Source organism: Onychostruthus taczanowskii, unplaced genomic scaffold (assembly GCF_017590055.1).
Source record: "Onychostruthus taczanowskii isolate IOZ18803 unplaced genomic scaffold, ASM1759005v1 scaffold24, whole genome shotgun sequence".
Classification (NCBI taxonomy): Eukaryota; Metazoa; Chordata; class Aves; order Passeriformes; family Passeridae; genus Onychostruthus; species Onychostruthus taczanowskii.
The window spans coordinates 3,160,230-3,177,628 of record NW_024499684.1 but is presented as its reverse complement, the minus strand read 5'-3'; the positions used below and the strand labels follow the sequence as shown (position 1 = coordinate 3,177,628).

Below are 17,399 nucleotides of genomic sequence, written 5' to 3'. Positions count from 1 at the left end.
CACACTCAACCAAGGCAGAGTGATTCTAAAAAAATACAGTCGATGTAAAATAACAAAGTGTGAATCTAGTCCAAGCCTCACGGTCCAACCCCAAGAAGTCCAACCAAGACCTGACAGAATCTGGAAAAGTACCACAAAATTGATGGAAGAGGTAACTATCTTAAGTTTTAGCAGCTCTATGACTACAGCTTTGTAGCTTTATTTAAAACGCACTAATTTCACTGAAAGGATAAAATACCACTAAACAGACATTTGGCTCAATCTATGCTACAACATTTTACTAAACACCTCTCCTCTACACAGAAGGGCGAAATTTTCCATTAGACTATATCACCAAATCGCATCAAAAATGAGGGGAAAACTGAAGAATATCTGAGCTCAAAGCTGATTAACAGCACAAAACTCATACACACGATGCAGGTTTTAAGCAGCCCTTTAATACTAGGATGCGCAGAGTATTTGACATGTGAGAGATTAAAACAAAGGCGGTGTGGGAAGGAGAAAATTCACACCTGTAACAATCCAGATACCTTGTTTCCTAGTTTTCCCCCAGCCAGTGCCTTTGCTCACCCCGAAGGAGGAGATGTGGATGGGTAACACACACGGACACCTGCACATCGTCCCTCTGTTCCCAAAGGCACCCAACTCTTCCCACCCTGCCAGCAGCACCGCAAGAAGTTACAGCCAACGCCTGACAAGTTCAGTGCTTCTTCAGCTGTTCGTTCCCCTGTTCACATCGGGGAATTCGTGTGCCTTAACATTAGAAGCGATCAGCATTTTTAAAAAGCGAGCGTTAACAGCGACACATCAGAAATGCAAATTCGGACCGAGAAGTGAGTTGATGCTTTCATATTAATATTAAATTTTAATCGCTGAGCTCTTCCTACAACGTAATTCGAATCTTCAAACCGCAATGCTTACTAGCAGCAGAGTCACCCCCACAAATAATGCCCAAGTTTAGTTCTTTTAGCGGCCAACCCTCGGGGCGCACAGACGGTCTGCGGCGCGCCGAGCGAGCCGCCAGGACGGGGCTGCCACAGGCGGGGGAAGCCGCTCACAGGCGGGCTCTGGAAGCCCAGCTGCGGGCTGGGAAGGGTCTGGACGGCCGCAGGGACCCGCGGGACACCGCGGGCGGGTTCTGGGGCACGGCACCGCCACGCTTCCTTCGCCCGAGCTCAACTCCGCCGGAGCGCTCCCGCCGGGGCGCGGGCTGAGCTCTGAGCTCCGCGGGGCCGGCGAGAGAGCGCGTCCCTCCCCGGCCGCCCGCAGCAGCCCAGCGAGCACCGGAGGGGCTCCTGGGCTTGCCTGCCGCTCCCCTCCGGTTATCCCACGCCGGAGGAGCAGCTCTGATCCCGAACGCCTCCTCTCCCGCAGCAGCGGGCGCAGCCCGTCCCTCCCTCCGGCGCTGAAGGAACGCCGGCGAACCCCGCACGGGCAGCGGCTCCTCCGCACCGCCGCTACTCCGGCACGGAGCTCGGCTCGGTGTAAGAAATAAGCAGGAGCCGCCCGGTATTGTTCGGCCACGCAGCCCCGCGAAGGGACGGGCGCACTCACCGGCACTGCCGCCGCCCCGCCTGCTGCCCGGCGGTGCTGCTGCTGCTGCCGCCGCTCCGCGCTCCGCCGCGGCTCTGCCGTGCAGGGCTGTGCTCGGCTCTTCTGAGCCCCGCTCCGCCCGGCCACTGTCCCCGCCCCGGCCCGCCCCGCCGAGCGCTCCCGCCCTCGCTCCGCTCGGCATTGTGGGGCTTGTGGTCGCGGAGCGCGGACTACGAGCCCCAGGGCCCCGCGCGCGGTTCCGGACAACGCCTGGTGTGTGGTAACACCGCGGATCTTCCTCCTCCTCCTCCTCCTCCTCCTGCTCCTCGCGGGCGCTTCCGGCGCGGCGGCGGCGGCGAAGCCCCTCGGGAGCAGCGGGGGCTCGGCGGGCCGGGGCAGGTGAGGTGCCGAGCCCTGCCCTGCCCGGCTCTCACGGGCTGGACGCGGGGCCCGCCGCGCCCTCCGGGGCTGCGAGAGGGGCGGCCGGGCTGAGGAAGCGGCTGAGGGCGGCCTCGCCGTGCGGGGAAGGTGCGCGGGGTGTCCCTTCCCCTCCCGGCCGGGCGGTGACCTCCTTCCTCCGGCCCTGAGGCAGCGCCGAGGGCTTGTCCTTCTCCCCGCCCTTCCCGCGGCCGCGGGGTTGGGGCCTGGCCCCGCTCCGGGGTTCCCGGCCTGGTGCTGGTTCTCTCGGCCCGGGCCCCGCAGGCGCAGGCCCGGATGTGTTTTATTTTTGTGTGTATTATTTTTAGTTCGTCCTCTCGGAGCGGAGCGCTGTCAGGTGGCTGCGGCGGACAGGGAGAAAGGGCGCCTCGGCTCCTTCCCCCTTCCTGCGCCAGGGGAGGTGTAGGTTGAACATTAGGGAGAAATTATTCACATGAGGGGTGATTAGACATCGGAATGGGCTGCCCTGGGAGGTGGTGGAGTCACCACCGTTCCTGGAGGTGTTTGAGGAGAGGCTGGACGTGGCATTGGGTGCCACGGTGTGTTTGACAAGGTGGTGTTTGTTCAGAGGTCGGACTCGATGATCTTGGATGTCTTTTGCAGCCTGATTGATTCTGTGATTTCTTCTCCGCAGGCTCCCCCGGCTGTGCCCCCCTTGGGGACTGAGCAGTCAGGGCAGCTGTGCAGGGCTGGGGTGTCCCATTAAGTTGCTCACTGAACTGGTGCGTTGGGTTGGTGTTTTTCCAGTAGCTCGCACATACTGGGTGGCTGAAACATTCTGCTGTTCCTGTTATCAGGGGAACTAATTCTCCTCTGGTATTTGTTCACACGTTGGAATGTATTTTTGTCCCTTTGGAGCTGTGTCATACCTATTTGTGTTTGGTAAAGTAATTGGCTTCACTTTCACATTGCCAAAGAGGTGAAAAAGAAAGAGAAACGGGGATATGTTGTTGTGGTTATATATTCCAACATTCATGACCTGTTCCAGTTATGCTGTATAACAGTTCTGGTGTTGCTGGAACTGGAGCACAGGCTGTAGGGTCTCATGTGAGACACACACTGGGTGTATTAGGACAGATTAAATCACTTCCATTTTGAAGTCCAGCAAAAGAGCATGGACTAATTATAAGCCTGACTTCATGCTAGGCTTGTTTTTTGTTTTTTTAAGTTGATATGATTCTAAAAATAGACATCTTGGATTTATCACAGGTCTGTGTCATTTCTGAATTAGTCATAGAACTGCTCTTACAGTAATCAAATGCATAAGCAGTTCTGCTTTGCCAGAGTGAATTTCACTGCAGGTGATTGTTACATGTGTGTGGAGATGTTTGAAAACTGCATTTCTGTTCTAGTGAGAGGCATTTGAAGACACGTTCAAACTCCAATACTATTTGCTAGTGGCATTCCTTTTATTGGCTCTGCAGTGAAACTGTTTGGTGTAAGAACCAGTAGGATGTGGAATCAGTTCAGTAGGAAGCCTTTTAAGTCTCTTGTTATCATTGCTGATTTTAAAATACAGATTGTTATCCTAATACTTGATCTGTATGCTAATCCCAGTGAATCCACCCATACTCAGTTTAAAAAAAAAGGAAAGTAATTCTGTATCTGAAACACAAAGCTTTGAAGCTTTTTATCAAATAATTTTAGTTATGCAATGGGAAATAATTGCAATTGATAATTAAAATACAGTGGCAGGTAACATCTGACCAAAAAAAAAAAAAAGATGTGTGGGTTAGGGTTTTTTTAAATTCAAGTGACCATTAATGACAGAGTTACCCAGACAGGTGTGGGGTGTGTATATAGTTAAAAGAGCAAATTCTGCAAGCAAATTTTTTTTTACTTCCATAAACTTTACAACAGCAATAGTCAATTGCCTGCACTCCCTCCTCCCGTGCACATTGGTCTTATATTTTGATTCAAGCTCTGATTCTGAATTCAGGTGGAATTTGTGCTGTTATTTCCCTTCCCCCACTCTTTCTTCCTGGACTTGAATGAATCTTTCTGGTAACTCACGGATCTCAGATCAGCTTAAAGGTGAAACCTCTTCTTGAATCCTCCCTGCAAAAAGTGGAGCAGAACCTCTTGGCATTGAGGTAGTCTTTTCTAGCAGGAATGGAACTGTGATTTTTGCTAGAAGCCAACCACTGAAATAATAATATTTGTAATCACTGCCTTGGGCCTTGTTCCTCTGTAGTACTTTTCTAAAAAAAGAATATTAATGTCTAAGCACTTACCAGATCTAGGGTAGATGGAGCCTGGAGAAGGGAAGAGAGACAACATCAGTGCAGAGGTAGATCTGCTGATGACAGAGCTGAAACCCTGCCAATTGATACCAAATATTTCTGTTGGTTTAAAACTTGAAAAGTTGAAATCATGAGAGTCTGCTGTCTTTGCTTTAAGCACTGCTTCAGAAGATTGTGTTACACAGACACCTTCCTTTGATGGAAACCTCGCTCCTGTTCAGCCTGGCCTAGGAGCAGCTGTGGATTTGGGGAGGATCCTGCCTGCTGCAGTTACGTGGGGATGGTTCCGTTCTTATTAAGCAGCTCTGCTTGATTGAAGTGCATGACCAAAAGTCTGTCAGTAAATGAGACACATTAGAGAAAGCAAATTGTCACCTTAGACACTGACAATGGTGGTTGTACATGTGGGAAGCGTGGTGGTTTGTGCTCTTCACCCTTCTTGGCAGGAGTTGGGTTTTTGGGGTTTTTTTCTGCTAAAGTTCAGTTGAATGATTTAAAATGTCATTGGGTAGCTGTGGGGGAATAGGTCTGTCAAAGAACCTTTCCAAATCTATTCCTCATCTAAAATATACCAGCTCTCTCCATGTTTGCTGACTGGCTGGGATCATATTTTAGTGCTGAGACTTAAAGGTTAGAATGTAAGATTTATCCTGACAGTGCAAGCACGTATTCCATGTTAGTGCATCTCTTGGAATCCAGCCTGGTGTGTTTGATGGGTCAGGACTGAGCAGTCAGGGTTGTATTAACTGGTATTTTAGCACAGTTGACAAATCCAGATTCAGTTTCAATTCCCTGTATCATTCTGTAGGTTCTCTCCCAGGACTCTGACTGCACACCCAGAGATTTGGGTCTGTGGGGTCCCTGTAACACAAAGGAGGATCAGGCTGACACTCAGTTCGGGATCTGGCAGTGTCCTGCTGCCTTCTCTCATCTGCCCCCTCAGACCAATTAACAAGTTTGCCAGCAGAGTAACACCTTTTCTACATCTTACAGTTTTCCAGGATTTTCTCAACTCTGCCACTCCACTGTGCTGTCCTAATAAATCACCTTCTCATGGAATCTTATTCCACCTTTTTTGAGAATGTAAAATAAACCAGATGCCAGATGAAACTAGGGTAAACTCCTCTCAAAGAAAAGGCTCTTTTGAGATTGGAGGAACTGAAGTTAAGCTGTTACAAGACACTGTCAGGAAGTCTGGCAGCTGTGCAGAGCTGCTTTTGATCACATCCTAAAAGAAATGCTGAAAGCTCCTCCTTGCTGCTGATAATGTGCATTAAACTTTGGCTTGAGTCAGGCCATTTTGAAGGTTAGTGGACTTGCTGATAATTGATCTAAATAGAACAGAACTTCAGTTTTCTTGAGGATTTAGTCCCTAATCAGGATTGAACCTTCTTGAAGAGTATTTGGATGTGGTTTAGTGCAGCTATGACAAACTGACTTTCAGTAACACAATGAACACAGAGGTTTTGTGAAGATAATTACTATTTCTATTTAACACTAACAAAGACTGAAGTGAATAAGTTGCATCCAAAAGATGTGAAGTTGATTCCTAACTGTAAAGATAAACAGTTTGAGAATTTTAGCAGTCAGGTCCTTCATGACACTGTGATGCTTCCTAGTGTATCTTCTGGAAAACAGGAAGATTTTTGAAATAATGAACAAGCAGTGTGATAAATTGAATATATTTCTTTTCATACCTTGGCAACAAAAGCATTTGGTGTTCTTAAATATTTCTTGTGTGCACATATATATAAACCCACCTCTTCAGTTGCAAAATTGGTATCCTTTGTGTTAATATAAATCCAAGTGTTGTATTTTTTTTTTAGGAGTGTCAGTGTCTGGAAAAGGGGTGATAGATAATGTATAATTGTTTTTATATGAGGGTTTTAACTGTACCATGGATTAGTAACAATAGCTTATGGTTCTTCAGGAGAAAATGAGTTCTTCATGGTAGCTCACGGTGTAATAGGTTTTCATCATCATAAAAATCCATCATTTCACTTAGTATTTCCTTTTGTGTGTGTGGATACTGCTAACCCATAAAAACAAAGTAATTATATCTAATGGCAATTTTGTCCTTTTTTGCCCTTCTTCCCGTGATAAAAATCTTTTGGGTAGAACAATGTTCAGTGAATTAACTATTTAAAAAACTTACTCTGAGACTACAGATAAAAACGTGCTATAAATTCATCTGTGAATGCAGGTGGTGCTTGTCAGGTGTGTGAGTGGACATTCACTGAACTTCCAGAGAGGAGGAATTCAACAGCAAAACAAGCAGATCTCCATCCAGCAGGGAATACACATGGATAATAAATGGGACAGCTTGTACCTGCAGTAGGGAGTGAAAACTTGTTCAGACAAGTTCCCTCCCCCCATGTGAGCAGACCTTGCATGAATTTATGTAACTGAAACAAGTTCTTGGGAAAACACTCAACTTTTTGAGGAATGATGAATATTCACTTGTATTCCTCCGTGTTCTTGACAGCTGTAAAATACCAGGGGTGGGTGAAAAGTTGTGAGACCCCTGACTATTGCAGTTCCATCCCTGTGGATGCATTTTATCCATCCAAACCCCTTTCTAAAGTCTCAGGAATCCTTTTCTGGGGCTGGGGGAATCAGTTCCTCTGTGGCACTTTGAGGCTGGAACAGCAAGAGAAACAAAGTGAGGTTTTGCAGTAAGCAGTCCATGTTAGAAGACTTGTAGAAAGTTTTTACTGTAGTCATGTTGAATTTTTTTTCAGCTTTTACTGTTCACAAGCTCAGAAGAGATGTGCACAAGATCTGTAGTCATTCAGTTTCTTCTCTGTGCTGACTTTAATCAGTAACAAATTTCACTTGTATAATTATGGCTCAACAATTACAGATCTGCTCTGGACAAAAAATACCTGTTCTTCTGTTCAAACAGCCTGAAGATCTGTAGCCAGTGCAGAGTATAATGAGGAATATGGCTTGAAGAAATGTCTTGGCATGTTCTTAACCTGTTCATACTCTCAGGAAGTGATATTGATTGCTGGAGTAGTTTCTGCTGTTTCTTATAATTTCATTCTTTTCACTTAATAAAATGTCAGTAAATTACACAGACATGCAAATGCCAGGTGTCTGGAGCTTGCTTGGAGAAAAAATCCTTCCTCTAGTGCATTAAATCCTCCAAACAAATCTAAAAATTAAAACCCTTAATATCTTTCTTTTTATTTCTGACTTGGACTTCAGATCTTTAAACTCAATTATGTAACATAAAATATTTTTTAAAGAATCTGATTAATGGAACATACAGCAGGCTGGAACAAGGGGTTTTCATCAACTGTAAGGTGACCTTTTTTATTTTCCACATAATTTCTGGGTCTGAGCAGCGATCCTTCCATGTTGGATATGATGAGCTGGGCTGGGTGGAGAACTTCCAAAACAGAGGTTCAGTTACTGGAACAATAATTTTCCATTGAGTTAACATAGCTGGTGGCACACCCTGAGTGGAAACATGACTTCAGCTTATATAAAACTAAAGATGTAGTGTTCACATTCAGATGGGTGGAAAGTAGGCACTGATCTCCAGCAGAATCACAACTTGGTGCATGTGCAAAAATATGGAGTATTTATAGGTAGTTTTAATAGTCACAATGCATCTGGATGAGGTTTGGGCTGCAGTATGTAGTGCTTTCCAAGTTTTTCCTGCATGGGAGTTGTCAGGAACCTTATGCTGCTGCCTATGAGTGGTGGCAAGATTTTTGTAAATAGCACATAAAATCCCTGCTTTCAGGAGAATTGATTCCATAAGAACTTGAAGGGAAAAACACTTGGGGTAGCACCTTTCCTTTAAAATATTCACTTAATAGATTTCAGTTAGGGTTTTGAAGTTAAACCAAGAGGTCATTCCATGTTTGCTGGACTCAAGTAGTAAGAAATCCCTGGCTTCTACACAATAGAACTGACATTGATCTGTGCCTTGTCATTTTCAGAACCTGTCCCTCTCAAGCATTTGTAACCGTGTGTTTGTTTTCTCTTTTCTCACACACCCTAAGGACAATAGATTTCCCAAGTTCTTCAAGTATTCTTGCACAACGAGGAAAAAGAAGAGACATTCCAGTGAATGAGGAGTTTTTTGCTTCTATAGTGTTTTCCTTGAGAAGTGGCTCTTTGAATGAGGATGACAATGGAAGAGATGAAGAATGAAGCAGAGACCACTTCTATGGTTTCCATGCCTCTCTATGCTGTTATGTACCCTGTCTTTAATGAGGTGAGCTCCAGTTTACCCTGGAATGCAGTAATCCCCTTTATTTTGGGAAATGAGGCCACAGTAACATGCTGTTCATCTTGGGAAAGCTTTGTCTAACACATCTTCTCTCTCTGCATTGTTTCACCCTTCTTGCCATGAATAGTTTCATGCTCATCAAAGCTTGCTGATTATCTTGGTCCTGAGCTTTTCTCTTACTTTTAACACAGGATTTTGACAAAAATGCCAGCTCTGGTATTCTCTGGTAGGAAATACACACAGTCAAACCTGTGAACAGCTTGATGCATTTTAATTTTACTGCTAATGGTCATAATTTAATATTTTCCTCCCTCTGAATATCAGAGATTGTCAGGATGTTCTCACAATCTTCTGTCAGACTTTTGCTGCAAAATACATCCAGTGATTTTTGTTTTCATTTGTGGGGGGAACTCTTTCCTTTGGGATTAACTTTACAGTATCTCTGAATTGAGACCAGCAATTTGAAAGCTTCTGTCAATCCCCCTCTCCACTCTGCTTTATGGGGCAAGGTGTGATTACTTGACTTGTTTTGTTCTGATAACAACAGAATGCTAATAATTAATTCTAAACTTTTATTGCAGCTAGAAAGAGTAAATCTATCTGCAGCTCAGACGCTGAGAGCAGCTTTTATTAAGGTGAGAAGTAACTTGCATTGAAAAATGTTGTTTCAAAAGTAAGCTGTGTATGATGAAGCTAAAAGGTCAGCTCTCTTGTTTCCTTGTCTTTTTATCTGAGATTTCATCCTTGATCCAGTAGTCTAAAAATAAAGTGGACAATTGCATGAACTGGAAGTTTGAAATGTCTGCAGATGTCATGAGTAGAAATCTGAATGAGCAATTTTAAACAGACTCTTCTCTTGTCCATATAGAACAAAAGCTTAAATGAGGCAGCAGTCAGTGAATAAATAATAAATGTAGTCTAAAACCCACAAGATTTGTAGAATAGGCTCTCATGAGTAATAGGCACGTAGCAGACTTTGAAATTGGTTTACAAAGTGAGTGGTAATGAGATTTTTTTGTGGATGAAGTTCAGTGTTTGTGTAGAAATCCAGCAGTAAGTGGAAAAAAAAAAGATTCTTCTGGCTTTTCCATTGTATTCCTAAGGAGTGAAAATACAGATATTCCTTTACATTGCTTTATTGAAGTGGTGATCTTTTCAAATATTGAAATAAAATAACGGCAGGCATGACATCGCTGTGCAACTCTGGGATACTTCCCTGTTCCTGCACTTAAATCTAAATGTACCTTGATGGGCTGAAGTCTCAAGTTGAGCTCCTACAAGTGTGGGTTGGTTTTGTGTGTTTTCACAATTCTGGGAAGGAGCTAAGCTGGATGCAAATAATGTTAAACTGAGATGCTGGTAAAAATGGTAGTGCCAGCTAAAAAACCCACAGAGGCTCATTTTTCTTCCACACAGAGCAGTTTTTTAGTAGCAGCACAGGTGATGTGAACAGCTCCAGTGTTAATCCAGCTCTGTACTTAGATATGTCATCAATCAAAACCGGGTTTTTTCTGAAAGAGCAATTCCCAGATGATGTCTGAGCATATGATGTGATTCATGAGAGGCACATTTTTAAATGTCATGGGGAAGGTGGGGGAGTAGCACCTGTGTTGGAGTGAATTAAATTCCAGGGGATGTAATATCTTTGTCTCAAAGCTTGGTGTTTATGAAAATATAACAGGTTAGAGACATTTATTAAAACATTTCTTACTCAAATTAAAATGAGTGCAAGGGCTTATTGGAAAGTTGCTTATACACAATCAGTGATGTAATCCAAGAAAAATGAATTTTGTAGTGGAAAAATGTTTCTAATGTAATCTACTGGTCTAAAGCCATTAGACACTCAAAGTTCCTAGCAAACTCCTGCAGTATCTGAAGCAATTTGCATGAAAATCTTTGTGCTTGCAGTGTCCAGGTCTTGCATATTTAAGAATATAAAATGTTTCTGCTCTATAGGCTGAAAAAGAAAATCCAGGTCTTACACAGGACATCATCATGAAAATTCTGGAGAAGAAAAGTGTGGATGTGAATTTCACAGAGTCTCTTCTGCGTATGGCAGCTGATGATGTAGAAGGTAATAAAGCCTCTGTTGGATAACTGTATTTTTAATTGCACTGGTAACATGCAATTCTGTATTTCTTTTTTTTTCAGAAGAGATTATTTGTTTCTCAGTAGAATTTTCTCAGGGTGGTAGAAGAAAATTTGTATTTTTGAATACTGCTACTGGAGAAATTAAATCTCCCTGAACACCACACTTGACTAATAAGACAAGGAAAGAAAGAAAATGAATGTTTAGAACTATGTTTTTATGGGTGCATAGTTCACCTTTTGCAATGCTAACAACCAGGAAATGGGAAATATGGAGTATAACATCCTTTTTTTTTTTTTCCTACTTCAAATTAAAAGCAGCAGTTACACTGTCACAGAAGGAGAATATACTGCAGGCTTTAAGTTATTTTAATACTGAATTTGATGACTTTAATGTCTCAAATAAAGTAAGATGGGCTCTTTTTCCACCATGCAGTAATGAAGGTGATTGTTGCACTGTCCTGATTCACACAGGGGTTATTCACTGCAGTTCTCTGCTCGTGGATGTTTCTGTGCTGTTCACCTTCAAATTCACCCTGGCAATCCTGCTGCTTTTTGTGTCATGTTTTTAGCTGTCACTACAGACTTGAGGACAAACTAATGGTGGTTTTGATTATGTTCTTTTTGCCAGAGTATATGATTGAAAGACCTGAACCTGAATTCCAAGATCTTAATGAAAAGGCACGAGCACTTAAACAGATTCTTAGTAAGATTCCAGATGAGATCAATGACAGAGTGAGGTTTCTTCAGACAATCAAGTAAGTACAATATGATGGATTTTGGTGCAGATGCAGAGGTCAAACCTCTTGTATTTAGGTCTGAATGCTGAAATTCTGTAGATGTAGCAGCATTGTTCCCATTGCCAGAGAGCCTGATCCCAGTTAGAAATGATGAGGCTGTTACTTGACCAAACTTGCTGGTTCCAAGGCTGAATTCCCAGGACACTGCTGTGGCTCTCTGCATTTGGTCTCCTCCATCATGTCTGACACTTCCTCTGTAGAGACTGCCCTGAGGAATACTTGACTGCTAGGAAGGGATTCAATTCCAGCATTTCATGGGATCTCCTGAGGATATTGACATTCTCTTTTTCTTGCCCAACAGGGACATTGCAAGTGCAATAAAGGAGCTCCTTGACACAGTAAATAATGTCTTCAAGAAATACCAGTACCAGAACCGGCGGGTATGTGCACCAGCTCTTCATCCAGTATTTCTAATAGCAGCACAAGAGGCATCCTTTACATCCAAGGATGGACAGCTGGTCAATGAAACCATGCTTTAACAACAGAGTGGTTGTATGATAAGTCTCAGGAATTCTAAAGAAAAAAAAACCCCAAAATTTTTATTCCCGATGTAGCATTAATTAATTTTCTGATCAGTTTAACCTCAAGGTTCTCACTGTACCCAGAAATATGTGAACTAAGACTCTGCTCCTGGTGTTTTTGTTTTTATAGGCACTTGAGCACCAAAAGAAAGAGTTTGTAAAATACTCCAAAAGTTTCAGTGATACTTTGAAAACCTATTTTAAAGATGGAAAGTAAGTATGCTTTTGTCCTGTTGGTTTTGCAGTGTTGTTTTAACAATTTTCATAATGATTAACAGGAGAATAGGACAGGCTTTGGGGTGTAAGCTGTCTTTTTTAGAAGTTGCCTAATTATTTCCTTACCTTTGTCCTCTCATTACCATGGCTGCTTTATTTCATGGGATCTCCTGAGGATATTGACATTCTCTTTTTCTTGCCCAACAGGGACATTGCAAGTGCAATAAAGGAGCTCCTTGACACAGTAAATAATGTCTTCAAGAAATACCAGTACCAGAACCGGCGGGTATGTGCACCAGCTCTTCATCCAGTATTTCTAATAGCAGCACAAGAGGCATCCTTTGCATCCAAGGATGAACAGCAGAGCTCAGCTGGTCAATGAAACCATGCTTTAACAACAGAGTGGTTGTATGATAAGTCTCAGGAATTCTAAAGAAAAAAAAAACCCAAAATTTTTATTCCCAATGTAGCATTAATTAATTTTCTGATCAGTTTAACCTCAAGGTTCTCACTGTACCCAGAAATATGTGAACTAAGACTCTGCTCCTGGTGTTTTTGTTTTTATAGGCACTTGAGCACCAAAAGAAAGAGTTTGTAAAATACTCCAAAAGTTTCAGTGATACTTTGAAAACCTATTTTAAAGATGGAAAGTAAGTATGCTTTTGTCCTGTTGGTTTTGTACTGTTGTTTTGACAATTTACATAATGATTAACAGGAAAATAGGACAGGCTTTGGGGTGTAAGCTGTCTTTTTTAGAAGTTGCCTAATTATTTCCTTACCTTTGTCCTCTCATTACCATGGCTGCTTTAAAATGCTGTTTCTTCACCTTTGAGGAAAGGGAGAATTGTTAAATTCACCACCATGTAACACCCATGTGTGGTGTTAGTTTTGAATTTGAATGAGAAGTTAAATTTCCTGGCCCTGTGTGGATTTTCTCAGTGCATATACAAGGACAAAGAAATTATGGATTTTTTTTGTTGAGAAAATTTACCTATTTGAAGTATCACATCCAAATGCAAAACATCTGTGCAGGGTTCTCTTTGATTTACATTTTTATTGGTCTTTCTTTATAGACCCTCACAGTATCTGGAATGATTCAGCTGGATCTTTTTCTAGCTGAGAATTTTAGCCTTCAAACTCAGGCATTTTCCAGGTCTTCACTTGGGTTTTGCAGTCACTATTCCTGTATAATTCACTGTAGTGATTCTTTTGGAGAATGAGTGGATCCCCCTCAGATTCTGACAGTGCCAAAGTGTTCTGTTTTAGAGATGGAACCAACTTTGATGTCAGCTCTTGTTGAGCTTGGCAAAGGCTGAGAGCACCCAGGAGATGGTGCATTATTATAAAGGAGAGAAAAGTCTTGAGCCCAGCTGGGAGTACAGTCCTGTTCCCATCAAAGCATTCTTGCTTTTCTCTCATTTTCCTATAATTGGGGCTAAATTTGATACCAAAATGAGAAGTTTAGCCTTTGGTAACTTTGATTCCTGGATAGAAGGACTATGTTCTGGGCTTAAGCTTAAAGTGTGTTAATTATTTGCAGTAGTGTAAGAAATTCCATGATGTATTTCCTATCCTTGGGAGGTCAGGAGGCATTTCAGTCAGTCTGAGCTGCACATTGGGTGAGATCCCTGCTTCCCCCAGCACTAAACACCAGCCATGCTCAGATGTCATTCCTGAGCTGAAAAATTCTGTGACCCCACACCTCTCTGTGCAGAAAGGTAACTAAAATAGTGTGTTGCTGTCACATGTGGGCACATTTAGTATTCCTAGAGGGAGGAGTTGCCAATTCTGGAATTCCTGGGGGGGTGAAGAGCTCATCTTTGGAAAGGTGTTTCACAATCACAGAGTCAGAAAATGGCTGTGACCTTAAAGATCATCTGGTTCCAAGCCCCAGTCATCTGTTCCATGGTTTTCCTTTGGTTATCTGAATCCCAGAAGGAAAGGATTGAGATGTCAGCGATGATAGAGAGCCAAATTCTTTTTAAATTCCTGCCAAATCAACACAGCCTTCCTGGGATTAGCTATGCAAATGAGGCTGGTTGGCTGCCAGCAGGGAGCTCCAGGTAGGTCAGCACAGGGTGGAACATCCCTGTGCTTCCAATTCTCCAAGCCTAGATGCCAGTAATGCTGGGTTTCTCCACTGCCATGTTTCTAGAAGTGTCTGAAGCAATATTCTTCTCTTTCCACAGGGCAATAAATGTGTTCATAAGTGCCAACCGACTAATTCATCAAACCAACTTGATACTCCAGACCTTCAAAACTGTGGCCTGAAAACTGTATATGTTGAGAGTTGTACTTTTCAATGGTGGATAGGGTACCTTTATATGTAAATTTTAAAGTTTTGACTGTATAAATTATCAGCCCCTCTCGAGGGGCCTAATGCAGGATTTTGAATGGGATTATTGCCATCTTACACCATATTTTTGTAAAACATTGTAGCTTAATCATAATCTCACAAGAAAGATTTTGCATCACTTTTTGCTATTATCATTCTTTTCAGAATTATAAGCCAAAAGAATTTACGCCTTAATGTGTCATTATGTAACATTCCTTACAAGAATTGTAAATATTTGGTGTTCTGTTTCTGACATTTTAACTTGAAAGCGGAAAACTGCAAGATTATGTATTTAACAATATTGGTGGCAAATATTCAATAAATAGTTTACATCTGTTAGACTGTCTTTTTGTATGTGAACAAAAGTGCATAACTCATCTTTCTAGAACTGCAGAACATTCATTCAATAGAAAAAGAAATTAAAATTATTTGGGTGCTTAAAGCTACTGGGAGTTCAAATCAGTGTAAAATGAGGGGTTTTTCCTTAAAACTGAGATTTTGGCTGTTATCTAGACCAGAATAATTATATTAAAATGTCTGTGAGAAAGTAATAAATAAACCCAGAAGTGAGATGTGCTTTTGTTTATGATAGAAACTAGATCTCACTTCTTTCTTAGTCTTCTGTTAGTGGCAAGTTAACAGGTTTTTTTACTCCTAAGCTATTCCAAGGTTTGGAGCACAGATTTATTTGAAATATATGCAGCGAAGATTGAATTTAAAACTATTCAGATAAGTGGGTTTGAATTTGTCCCCTTTGGGAGGGAGGATTGGAGCTAGAACTCTTCCAGGTAGCACTAGTGATATCTATACTATGCATGCCATAAGGCAACTTTGTTTTTTCAGGGAATTGAAATCATCTGAGACCTCGACTGACAAACCTTGGCTGTGTAGGTGGTTAAGAGCTGCTGCTGGACAGGTGGAAATTTTCTCTTTGTAATTTCCTGGTGATGTTTCACAAGTTCTGACTAATCCCTTGGAAGTGCACCTCGAGCTGATTTGGAAATAGAATAAACCTCTGGAAGTTTGCAAAATCTGTGGCCATTACTAGGAGGTTTAGGGAAGAATGTGAAGCAGCTTCTGAGAGCTGCACAAGCTGTTGCAGGAGGAGCACTTCAGGCTGAAAGAGCACAATTGCTCCAGAACTGTTCCTTGTTTGGCTCTAAATGGTGAAGAAAAGGTCCCTGCAGATTGTCTGGCACACTGGCCTGGTGCTGTACTGCTCATCTGGGGCAAGTGCCTTATCCCAGGTACAACAGCTGGGTCCTTGCATTTGCTGATCTGAAAGGATCAAAAAGGGGGGAAATGCAAACTGCAGCCTCCCAAATAGCACTGGATGTTCTGCTGTCTGTCTGTGCATGGAATTGTTTCCTCGATGAGAGCACTGACTGTAGTCAAATAGAACAATGTGAAGGAGAGTATTGTGTAAAAATGAGTTCTTTGGGAATGTATGTTGTGCAATTTTTGGTTACACATAGAGCTATAAGCAGGACGTGGTCCTTAAAGCTTGCTGGTTAACCTGTTCTCTGTTCTGACTGGTGTCTTGTGTCCTTAGCAAAGTGAGCTTAGTAAAGGGATGCAGAATCAATTTATAGTTCAAACTTTCTGGTATTTCTTAAAGCTTGGCCTGCTGAACTGTCATTTTTTGGCAAGTGGTAGAAGAACAGCAATGTTCGAGCTGACGAAATTAGAGTGATATTTAATTTGCATCTTTGCATTCTGTAACTAAAAGGTTTGAGTAGTCTCCTTGTGCGTGATTCTCAGTTAAGTCATAGCTGCAAATGGCTTCATGAAGATCCATGAGTCAGGGAGAAGGAAGGAAAAGGCCCCTGGAGTTTGTGATACTTCATCTGTCTTGGAAAGAGTGCTTGGTACTGGAGAGGCTGCAGCAGTGGCTGTAGAGACAGAGAAACACAAAAGATTGGGTTGTGGTTTATGAATTGCACCTAATTCCCATAATATTCTGAGATTTCTCCATTTTCTTGGATTGAGCAGGACAGCAATTAGTGCTGGCAATCACAAGTTGAATGAGGCCATGTCTATGTCCATGGGTGGTAGAAAATACATCTAAAAAATCCACTTATGACTTGTGTCCCTCGCAAGCTGCTGTGTTATGTCCTGCCAGTTGGTTCCTTGTCAAATCAGAGGCTATTTCATCAAGAAATGAACTGTTCCTGTTCATCAGTTCTTCCCAAAACTTTTATTGGGTACCAAATACAGGGCTAAGCTTCAGGTTGTCTGGCCAATGTGTTCTGTTTTATTTATAACCTCATTGTGATTTCTATATGTTACCCTTAAAAGTAATGGAAAATTATTCATTGTAATCAATGTCTGGTAATGGGAAAACTTGAAAACTGGTGTCTTCAGGTCACACTCTTCTGTTGTGTGCAGTGAATCCATATCTAGTGGTCTTATAAACCTTTCTTTTCCACTGAATATGAGCTGGGACATATGTCTGTCAAATTTTATTGTGGTTTTGCACTTTATTATTCAAGTTACCTGAGTAGCTAAAAGATAAGTTTCTCTTAAGGATTTCTGATACAGCAGTTAGTGTTGCAAAATGCTCTTAGAAAATTTCTGCTGTGAATGTGGGTTATAACTGCTATGATAATGTTAACATACAGAAAACCAATCTAATAAACAAAATAAAACTTTGTATATTTGTTAATGAAGCAAAGAACCGTCTTAATCACTTGTTTTGATTTTCCTCAGCCTATAAAGAAGTGAAGAAAATCTTAGGCTGGCTTGTTTTTGGCTGGAAGCTTTAATCCTGATCCCCAGATTTGTGTCCAAGTCTGTGAGATGTGCCAGGTGCCCAGCTCAGAGCAAGGTTTATGTTGAGCTGAGGGGAAGTGGTGAGTATGAAATCCCACAGTGTCCTGGTGTCAGACCTTCCTTGGCTCCAGCCAGCACGAGCAGATTGTGTCAGTGTGGATTAAACATTATCTTTTCGTATGATCTTATCTGGATCACCACCAAAGT

The 17,399-nt window shown here is 42.3% G+C and overlaps 2 protein-coding genes across 6 annotated transcripts in view; one reads left to right on the top strand and one right to left on the bottom strand.

Moving 5' to 3' along the window:
* Positions 1-1,683, bottom strand: part of SERPINI1 (serpin family I member 1) — a 44,391-nt gene extending 42,708 nt beyond the window's left edge. Inside the window, exon 1 of one of the 2 annotated variants that reach the window (XM_041406052.1) lies at positions 1,555-1,683. The gene's annotated coding sequence lies outside the window, so the exon portion shown is untranslated. The remainder of the gene's footprint in view (positions 1-1,554) is intronic. The other variant, XM_041406055.1, reaches the window with a different exon arrangement.
* A 55-nt stretch (positions 1,684-1,738) lies between these two features.
* PDCD10 (programmed cell death 10) lies at positions 1,739-17,073 on the top strand. 4 transcript variants are annotated; one of them, XM_041406059.1, is made up of 8 exons: positions 1,739-1,806; positions 8,231-8,445; positions 9,042-9,095; positions 10,417-10,534; positions 11,180-11,306; positions 11,650-11,728; positions 12,000-12,082; positions 14,275-17,073. In XM_041406059.1, the coding sequence occupies exons 2-8, from the start codon at positions 8,350-8,352 to the stop codon at positions 14,354-14,356; spliced, it is 639 nt and encodes a 212-aa protein (XP_041261993.1). In that variant the 5' UTR covers positions 1,739-1,806; positions 8,231-8,349; the 3' UTR covers positions 14,357-17,073. The 4 variants fall into 4 exon arrangements, with proteins under 4 accessions (XP_041261993.1, XP_041261992.1, XP_041261994.1 ...); XM_041406058.1 differs by having other exon boundaries at positions 1,794-1,932; positions 8,239-8,445; XM_041406060.1 differs by having other exon boundaries at positions 1,795-1,932.
* The last annotated feature ends 326 nt before the right edge of the window (positions 17,074-17,399 follow it).

Excerpts from the sequence above, each read along its gene's own strand:
- PDCD10 (XM_041406059.1), top strand. The coding sequence starts at position 8,350 with ATGAGGATGACAATGGAAGAGATGAAGAATGAAGCAGAGACCACTTCT. Across the intron at positions 9,096-10,416 it reads TGAGAGCAGCTTTTATTAAG|GCTGAAAAAGAAAATCCAGG; the intron begins GTGAGAAGTAAC and ends TCTGCTCTATAG. Across the intron at positions 12,083-14,274 it reads ACCTATTTTAAAGATGGAAA|GGCAATAAATGTGTTCATAA; the intron begins GTAAGTATGCTT and ends CTCTTTCCACAG.